General features: G+C 45.4%; 1 protein-coding gene across 1 annotated transcript; it reads left to right on the top strand.

Moving 5' to 3' along the window:
• Nucleotides 1-409: 409 nt before the first annotated feature.
• Nucleotides 410-9768, top strand: CALM1 (calmodulin 1). The gene is made up of 6 exons (XM_061998555.1): nt 410-597; nt 3683-3713; nt 4582-4725; nt 6725-6831; nt 8286-8421; nt 8640-9768. The coding sequence occupies exons 1-6, from the start codon at nt 595-597 to the stop codon at nt 8666-8668; spliced, it is 450 nt and encodes a 149-aa protein (XP_061854539.1). The 5' UTR covers nt 410-594; the 3' UTR covers nt 8669-9768.
• The last annotated feature ends 273 nt before the right edge of the window (nt 9769-10041 follow it).

The raw sequence follows: 10041 nt of genomic DNA, 5'->3' as shown, positions 1-10041 counted from the left end.
AGGTCCAAGGCTGCCCCGGCCTCTCGCCGCGGAGGCAGACGAGGCGGCCGCACAGCCCGCGGCGGTCTGCATTCGTGTCGCCGCGGCCTGCATTCGTGTCGCCGCGGCAGCAGGGCTTCTCCCCTCAGGTGGCGGGGGGGCTGCTCACCCGGCTGTCCCTCCCTGGCTCTTACCTCACGGGGTGAGGACATGGGGGAAAGGGAGGGGAGCAGAGGGGGACGGGGGACATCGCTAGCCAGTAGCCCACCACGGCCCAAACTCCCGCAGCGTGCCGGCGGCTGCACCTCTGGGGGGGGGAGCAGCCGCAGGCTGGCCTAGGAGGGGCGGTGGGGCAAGCGGTCCCGCCGGGGGAGGGGAGGGGCCGGGCCGCGGAGGGGGCAGGGCTGCTCGCCGCAGTCCCCCTCACACATACCGCGCCGGGGAGGAGAGAAAGAGGCCCCGCTACGGCGGAGGGATACAGCCTTACATATATAGCGGGGCGGCGCAGGCTCACACCCCCAGCACTTCTCCGAGCTGCGCCGGGGAGGAGGCAGCAGCCGCCGCTGCTCGTGGTCGCGCAGTTCGTGCAGCCGCTGCCGGGCCCGCCGCCGCGCCATGGTAGGTAGCTCGACCGACCGTAGCGCACCGTGCGCGGGCTGCCGCGGGGGCTGGGGCGGAGGCGTCTTGCTGCGGAGCCGGGGACGGTCTCCTCGGGCAGGAGGAGGGGTGGGGGAAAGCCCCGCGGCGGACGAGGCGGCGGGAGGCCACAGTCCTTCCTGCCCAGGTCCCCGCGGGGTGAGCAGGTGGGGGGCTGCGGACGCCCTCCCGCAGCGCCGCGCGGGATCGCCGCGGAGCTGCGGCCCTTCCTCTTCCGCTGCTTCCTTCCCCGGGGCCTGCCGTGTGGGCGCCCCGGCCTCACGCCCTTTCGCCGCGGCCCCGCCTCATCTGCCCCCGCATGCGGCGCTCGCTCCCCTCCGGAAAGGGCCGGGCGCGTCTCCCTGGGGCCGCGGCCCCACCGCCGGGCAGGGCGCGCTGCGGGGCGGGGGCCTTGCCGGGCGGGGCGCGGGTCTGCGGGCGAGGATCCCGGTCGGCTCCAACACCAGCTGCACTGCGCAGGGAGCCGGGGGTGGGGGGGGGGTGGCTCGGGGGAGGGCATCACGCTGCAGCTACTGCGCCCTCACAACCCCCCGCCCCATCCCCCCCAAAAAACGCAGCGGCGAAGCCCATCGCTGTCTGCATTACATCATGTCTCCTCCTCTTCCTCCTCGGCACCCGCGCACCCCCCGACTGGAGGGAACCGGGGCGCAATGCGCGTTGCTCGGTAGGAAACAGCCCAATGGCCACATGGAGGCTCGGCAGGGGGGAGCGCAGCCTTACTCTCCCTCGGGGATGTGAGCGAAGAGCTGCTGCCCCCGCTGCCGAGGAGAGGGAAGGGGATGGAGAAGACTGGTTGCGGAGCCCAGGCGCCCTGCCGGCTGAAGGATGAGGGCGTGTTGTGGCCGGCGGCTGGAGAGGGAGTGGAATCGGGGCCGCACTGCAGCAGTGGGTGGCTGCCGGCCGGGCAGGGTGCCTGTTGCGCCCGGCGGGTTGCGAGCTTCCCACTCCTCCGCCCTGGCGACGCCGGCCTCCGCCTCGCCTGCCGGAACACATCGCTGGTGGCTCTGGGAGCAGCTCACGCCGTCCCATGGCCGTCGGGCGCTGCGGTGCCAGCCCGAACTCCTCACAAAAGAGGGCAAGAGGAAGGGCTGGGATTTTTCCCTGCGGTTTTTTTTTTTTTCGCTTCCTACGAGAGCGGGGAAACAGTCGCAGACTGACCTCTAATCGCGTTCTGGCCATCTGGGTGTTCCTCGGCTCTGTCTCTCCATGTCCCCTTCCCGTCGGGGAAGGCTGACATCACCGGGACAGGATTTGATGACTTGGCTGGGTGGGGTGATGGCTCCAGCCTTGGGTACCTTTGTCCTGTAGCTAGGGCCAGTGGGCGGCAAGGCGGTTGTGCCTGTTGCTGGAGAGGGTGAACTCTGTGGTATTGAGGGCCGGGCTGCCTGGTTCTGCCATCGCGGTGAGTGTCATGTTGGCTTGGGCGGTTTTTTAATTCAAAATCCGATTTTTAGAAACATCTAATGAGCTCTGAGTAATGGGGCAGTGAGCCGGCGCTGTGGGCTGGAGGCTTTTGCCGAGGTGTGGCTCTCTTTCCTGTTCTGCAGGGCATTGAGTCTGTTATGTAAATTCCTTAGATAATCTTTAAGTGAAACCTCGTATTTTCTGGAAAAATCACAAAGAGCGCAGAAAGTCGAACTGGATTTTGGACATGAGTTTTCTGCTGTTATTAAAGAAGATTTATTAAATTTGATATCTGTCTTTAGCTGTTAGCCTTTCTAGCCTTTTCTCTCAGTGGCCGCAGCTCACTGTGCATAATGGAGAATTGTTTAATCATTACACAGACATTAAAACATAAGGACAAAAACCCCAAAGCCAACCTCAACACCTATTTATAGGTGAAGTCTGTATGTCATTTAACATATTCAGCAGACTTTCAACCTTCCCCATTCTCCCGTGCAAGAGCTTGACAGATTGTTAGTTCTCCACTATATTTTTTTGTTCTTTACTGAAGTTGAGTGGCTTTTATAATCGGAAACTGATGTTTTAGGATAAAAGGGTTACAAGATGCCTGCTTTTTGACCTACAGAATTCTTTGTTGTATCAGTAAAAGCTGTCTAATAAAATTAATTTAAAAGGAATTAATTAGAAGTACCTTGAGACTAGGGGTGTAAAAATACAGGTTTTTTTTTCTTTTTTTAATTACTGGGAAAATACATATTTTTCCTGAAAGAACTGGCTTGTTCCTGGGAGCCCAAAGAGTGGAGCTTTTTGTGATGCTCTACCCTTACGCGAAAGGAGAGGCTTCTGGAAGGATGTGGTTGGCAAAGTTACGCTGGAGGAAAGCCCATTCACTTACCCACTGAGCTGTACACCTTTGGATGCAGCAGTGACCTCTTGATGTACAGAAGATTGTAAGCAGGCATTTGAAATCTTTGACACTTATGAAACAACCCACATATCAGTGTAAGGCACCTTAAACTGCTTGACTGAATGGAAACATAATGTGATGCTTGAAAACTGGCATTTTCTTTGTCAGGGATGGCAAAAATGTCTTCCATAATACTGAGTTGTCACTCCTTGTGATACCACAGCACAGTCCTTTTTGTTGAGCTTACAATAGACTGATGCTTGATGCAGTGTGGTGGGGGAGGGCGGACTCAGCAGTGGGAGATCACTAGGTGGCACACGCTTATCATTAGCCTGCTAATGTGCAAATACCCCCACGCAGTATTGGGGTCACTACACTACTGGAAATCATATCTGATATGATGGGAAACCCCAAACACAGGCTGTGAAGGATTTAATGCCTTTCTGAGCCGTTACTAAGGACGTGAGCCTGTGTTCTTCTCTTGACCAAATCAGATTCTCCAGGTTTGAAGGATGGCATGTGAGGTTTTTCATGCCATTTTGCAAATCAGCTTATATGCTTGTGGAAGTGGCTGTGTGGTGTAGGTGAGTGCAACCTCCTTGCAGAGGCAGAATTCCAGGGATTGGAAAAGTGGCTTTATGAAAGAAATTATAAATTGCTACTGAAATCTAAAAGAAGTGTCTTGTGGCTTGACAGAGGTAAACAATAGTCTAAAATGTTCTCTTCTTCGTGTAGGCCGATCAGCTGACTGAAGAACAGATTGCTGGTAAGTGTCTTGATGAGAAATGATTATTTTTTTCTAACTCCTTGTGGCGAAAGAATATATTATCTGAAACATAATGGGGGAAAAAAAATTGACAATTTCAAATCTCTGCTAAACACTTAAAAAAAACCCCAAATCAATAAACAGAACCTCTGAAACATTCTGGAAAACTACTGATTCATTGCCTCTTAATTTAGACTGCTTGTTCCTTGGACTACAGATAATGATTTTTTTTAGACTTTCAGACTTGAGCCAAGTCCTTCTAGATTTCTTGCAAACAGAAATAATTGCTAGACTCAAGTGAACTTCTCGGAGTCAGACCAGACCTAGGTACTCTTTTCTTTTTAATAAAGTGAAGATAAACTTAAAATGGCAACAAACCTAAAATTGAGTCATTATGTATTATTTAAGACATTGACTTGTATTAACTTCTAACAGAATATCTGTAGTTCAGACTGGTTAGAAGGAGCATTATGGCTGACAGCAATTCTTACTGTCTGCTGCCTCAAAAATGACTATACTTCCTGTTCCTGTAAGTCTGTTAATGGTGAAGGGAACCCAGTGGATTCTTTCACTTATCCCAGGCAGTTACTGTTCATGATGCAACTGTGCCTTAGGCAAGATGATGTTGAAATGCATTACAGTTGTAATGTGGATAATAGCCATGTGAAGTTTGAATAGAGTATGTGAATGATGCTTTGGTGCTGTAAGTAATTTTTGTATTCATGATTGATTGTTAATTCTCTCAATATGTAGATAGATAAAATATTTCTTGAAACTGTATTGGGCATTGTCAGTGGAGTGGATTTTTAGTATGCAGTTTTATGATGCTGGTGATGTTACTAAACAATGGGACTGTTTCTGCCTTTAGAGTTCAAGGAAGCCTTTTCCCTATTTGACAAAGATGGTGATGGTACTATCACAACAAAAGAACTGGGAACTGTCATGAGGTCATTGGGTCAAAATCCAACAGAAGCAGAATTGCAGGATATGATCAACGAGGTAGATGCTGATGGTAAGTGTCAGAAGGGTAGTTATTAGTGCTGTGATCACCTTAAGTATGAATGACCTCTCCACCCGGGCTTGGACCGCATAGAGAAGATTTTGGGACATTGAAACAGTTTCAAAATACTGGATAGAATCTGAACTTGGAGTAGTGTCAGTTTTTTTGATTGCTCTCTGCACAGCAAAGATGCTAGCAGTATTAGAATTTAAAAAAGGGGATTGCCATCTCATGTGCCCTGACCTGCTGTTAACCTGCATCTCCACCCAGGTTTCCTATGTTTCCTCAGCTCATGTTGGTCTTAATAGTTGTACTAATGTCTGTGGTTTCATGTAAGGTCAAAAATGTGGTAGAAGTGTGGAGTAGTACTAAACTTCCAATAATTGAAAACCGGGAGACAGAGTGTATAGTAGATCACTAATGTAAGGATCTTTCAGATTGTTCAAGGGTGAGGGGTTGGGGTTGAAAGTAAAAGCAGAAGGAACTTCCCATGTCTAGTCTATCAGAATTATTTTAAATGGATGCCAGAAAGGATAACTGCACATTTTGTTTCTGAGACTCGAGATAGCCTAGCAGTTGCAAAAAGGGAAAAAGCATTCCCCCCTGCTCAGTGATGTCAAGACGTTGATCTTCTACGTTGACTGTGATAGGGATTTTTCTGTACTGTCTCCATAAAATAATGAAAGTATATTGTCAAGAACATAGACTATCAAGATAGATTATTTACAACTACTTTCCTAAAAGTGTAAGCTGATTTTTAATTGCTAGCTCTCGGATGCAGGTACTGAAAAACCTCAGGGTTTGCAGTGCTCTGCAGAGTTTGTACATGGTAGCTTTTCTAGCCTGCAGTCTACAGTGCTGCACTGGCAGATTAAAAGAGAGGACTTTCAGATAAGTGTGGCTGCCCATCTGTTTAAAACTGGTATATGGCAGAATGCTTTGCTATTATTCGTGTGTTCATTGAGGATTTTTCAAAGCAGGATACAAGACCTATATTCAGATTTATCTGGTAAAGCTGGCCATGATGATAAGTAACTGTGTATGCTTTGATACGGAATCGCTAAACCACAAAGGTTTGCTTAAACTGCATCTGTTTGGCTGCTTTGCTGCACTTGCCCAATGAGATTGTACATTTCCCTCGAACAATGGTAGATCTTATTTACGTGGTGAACTATTTAATGCAGCATGTTTTTGGCATATAAGACTGAATCCTGACCACACAAATCTGATTTCTGCTGTTTTAAGAACCTGTTCTTTCACCATACCACTCCTTTCTCATAGCTCTGAGCAGTCTGAAGTTTGAATCCTTACTTCACATTCAGAGCTTTTGAATCTTGGGGATGAGTCCTGGGTGTTACCAGGGATTTTTCAGTTTTGTAGTAAGATACCTCTAAGAACACCTACTGTGAAGGTTATCAGAAACAGCAAATAATGTCAGCTCTTCTCACATGGCTGAAACTTTCAGATCCTTGTTGCCCCTTAAAATAGTGAATTGCTTTTGTGGTTTACAACATAAGTTGTTAGGAAGTAGATTTTTAACAAGGAATAAGTATTTTTGAGGAACTTAACTACAGTGTAATTTTCTCAAGTTTTATACACCCTGGAATTGTTACGCCAGCTTTAACGCAGTCCCTTCTGGAATCTTCCACGGCAATTGGGAGATTCTGAAGAAATGAAATTATTAATGGTAGTAAGTGAAGACAAGTCTTAGTATTGGTTAACCTTGGAGCATTAGACACATTGTACTTGACACCTGAGTGGCAAATGGTATGATTCTACCTGAAGAGAAGGCAAGGGTCAATTTTGTTGTGCTGAAATACGCCAGTGACGATGGGTTCTGCACACTGTAATCAAAAAAACCAGTGGTGACAATTGGGGAAAAGATACAGTTCTGCTATAAGAATAGTTTACAGAGGATCTGTCAGTCTTGTTCCTAGCTTACTTAACTGTCTTTTTTTAATAAAGAAAAAAACCACGGGAGTTTAATTTTTGGAAGTTTCTTTTCATTAAGGCAATGGCACTATCGACTTCCCTGAATTTTTAACTATGATGGCCAGAAAAATGAAGGACACAGACAGCGAGGAGGAAATCCGTGAGGCATTCCGAGTCTTTGACAAGGTACTAATAACAGTACAAATGTTCTTTAGAATGATGTCCATCTTTCCTCAGTGGTTTCTCTTGTCAAGAAGGGAAAAGATGTCCTAGTAAAAGCAGAGAAGTTGAAACAGAGCAGGGACTGGCTTGGAAACAGAATGAGGACTGTCACAGGCTGGTTCTACCTGCTTTACGCAGCAGGTCTAAGCTTTAGGCTCATCTATGAAGAAAACTTTCTGGCCTTTCCTTAGGGGCAGAAATGAGCAGAATTTGATGCCTGTTGGGTTTTGGGTCTTTTCTGCAGGGGAAGGGAAGAGAGAGATGGGACTCCTCTACCTCTTTTGTCTCTGGGGGAATGGGAAAGTGTTTGCGTGGATGCACAAGACTTTATGTATCTTCATGGAAAATTTTGAAGCTAAGATGGTGTCATCAGTGTTGAGAGGGACATGAGGTATTGCATGTTCCATTTTCAGGATGTGGACTTTGAGGTTGCTTTCAGGAAAACATCAGAGCTCAACTCTTTCTTGCTTCTTTAAGGATACTTGGGCATATACAGTGAGGGCCAATTATTTCTAGAACAGAGGTTTTCGTTCTTTGGATTGCTTAGCTATCACTTTACAGAATAGTTTGGAGTAGTGGCTGATGCAGCTGCTAAGTTGATACACATGTGTATAAAGACCATACTACTACTCTTTTCTATGGAGAAAATGTAGCAGTCTCTAGCTCTTTGCTAAACATATGCTAGAAGAAGTGTTTGATTGTTTGGTCTGTACTTAATCTACCCTGTGAGTTTATTTCTGCAGGCTAGATGGATGTTTAAAGCTGCTGAAGTAGCTTATCTACTGGTGATGGCCATATGATCTCCTGTTCTAAGTTAGTTTATTCTTCCTGTGTATGCAGAGGATAATTTTCTTGAATGTCTAGGCATGAGCTCTAGATTTGAATGTTACTAATGGGAACACTGACTTAGAAGCATCCTTTTTTTTTAAAGCTTTTCACAATTCCTTATGAGTAGAACTTAAATGCTTTCTTTCAAGGTTTGTTCTATATCACCTTACCCCAGAAGCCTTAGCCTAGCCACCTGCAGTCAACCAGAGGTAGTGTTACACAGAAGAGAAAGCTGACTTTATTCTTTGTGGTGAGGGACATGTTTGGTTTTTTCTTTCGTCTTGCTTAGGCAGCAGAGACTGAAAAAAACATTGTTTCTGGATTTATTTTTTGAAAATTCTTTAAAAGCATTAAAGATACCTTATCACAACTAGAAAGCAGACATGCAGTTATTCTTGCAGTACAACAGTTGTATAGAAGGTTGTGGTGGCATATATGACTTGAGGCAATGGGACTGGCATGTGCTGTAGGGGGCTGTACAGTGCACCAGGTCTGCATGTCTGTCCCAAGTGCCATAAGGGTGGTTCAGAAGCAGTTATGGGAGATGTCAGGATTGTTGATCATGATCTTGTGCAACTCTTTCCTTACAGGATGGCAACGGCTATATCAGTGCAGCAGAACTACGTCACGTTATGACAAACTTAGGAGAAAAGCTAACAGATGAAGAAGTAGATGAAATGATCAGAGAAGCAGACATTGATGGCGATGGGCAGGTCAACTATGAAGGTAAAAAGATGTTTGTCTTGACTCAAAACCATTACTTGGATTGAGTGAAAAGCCTGTAGCATAGGGCATTGCTTTCTGATACTTGAGGCACCAGTTTATTTAGTTGTCTGTTTCTGGGATGCAGTGGAAGATACTTTTTAGTGCCAAGTGTATTTAAGAGACTTGTGAATTGAAGTACTCTGGAGACAATAAATCACAGCAAATTTCTATCTTTTCAGAATTCGTACAGATGATGACTGCAAAGTGAAGAGACCTCCTTTACACCTTTTTTCCTCTAGAAGAATCAAATTGAATCTTTTACTTACCTCTTGCAAAAAAAAAAAAGTTCATTTATTCATTCTGTTTCTGTATAGCAAAACTGAATGTCAAAATACCTTCTGTCCACAAACTGCATGTAATGGTTGGTGGTCCTGTCCCCAAAAGATAAAATTTAAACATCAGTTTTACAGTATAAATAATTGTACTACCTTGAAAATAAAAAAAAAAAAAAAGGAAGCACTTAGTGAACTCAAAAGTTCCATTTGCTAATGACTATTACACTGTTTGGGCTGGCCAGTTTTTCATGCATGCAGCTTGACAATTGAGCACAGTCAGACATTTGTATTAAAAGGAAAAAAAAAAACAACCTAAAGGATCCACTCTTTTGTTCAACGGTGGATTCTAGTTCAATTTGTAGTATAAATTGTCATAGCTGGTTTACTTTAAAATTGGTTTATACCTCAGGATGGTATGCAGCAAAATGGTTGAAGGATGCAAAACTTAGAGAAAATGCCCTAAAGGTTGAATGGTTCTCCTGTCCGTAGCAGTGTGCTCCAAAAATACAATGATCTTAACTATGGATGGCATGTCTGTGTTAAAGTACTGGTTTAACATTGTCTGCATTGCACTATAGTGAAACGGGTGTCGGGCTGTTACCGTTCACAAAATTTTTAAAAGAAACCTTCACCAAGGGAGCATCTTTGGACTCTCATATTTTTAAAACCTTCTGTACCATGACTTGGAGCTGGCGGAGTAGCCTGTGGACTTCAGCACAACTATCAACATTGCTGTTCAAGATATTACAATTTATGTCCATTCCAAGTTGTAAATGCTAGTCTTTTTTTCCAATAAAAGACCATTAACTTAAAGGTGGTGTTAAATGCTTTGTAAAGCTAAAATATATATATATAATTGAGATAATAAACCAAAAAAGCAGTAGGAGGGAAGTGTTTCTATGAATGACTTGCTGCTAAATTATAATGCACATGTATGCAATAAGTTATCCCCTATCTCTTCAAGATGGCAAGAACTGACCTCCTGTAACCCAAGACCTTTGCTATAAATAAATGAACTTGTGCTTGCCTTTCATATTACGACAATGTTAATTTAGTTGGTCTCAAAGTCGTGTAGTGCTGAGTCGTCAACTATCAGCACAGAAGTAACACCGCATTTCACTAAAGTGGAGAGCTCTGGGCATGCATGTCAATACTGGGGAAACGTGGAGAGGTTGTTTATGGCTTTTTGACAGGTTATGGAATCTAGTTGGAGAATTTGAACAGCATGGACTTCATAGATACCTATGATTCTCAAACATGCCAAAAAAAGCATTTTTCTGCCCACAGAGAGAAAAAAAAGTTTTCT

This window comes from Colius striatus, chromosome 6 (assembly GCF_028858725.1).
Source record: "Colius striatus isolate bColStr4 chromosome 6, bColStr4.1.hap1, whole genome shotgun sequence".
Lineage (NCBI taxonomy): Eukaryota > Metazoa > Chordata > Aves > Coliiformes > Coliidae > Colius > Colius striatus.
This window is presented reverse-complemented; position numbering and strand designations above follow the sequence as displayed.

Bases quoted from the DNA above. Each gene is read 5' to 3' on its own strand.
- CALM1 (XM_061998555.1), top strand. The intron at 3,714-4,581 runs GTAAGTGTCTTG...TTCTGCCTTTAG, and splicing joins GACTGAAGAACAGATTGCTG to AGTTCAAGGAAGCCTTTTCC. The intron at 6,832-8,285 runs GTACTAATAACA...CTTTCCTTACAG, and splicing joins CATTCCGAGTCTTTGACAAG to GATGGCAACGGCTATATCAG.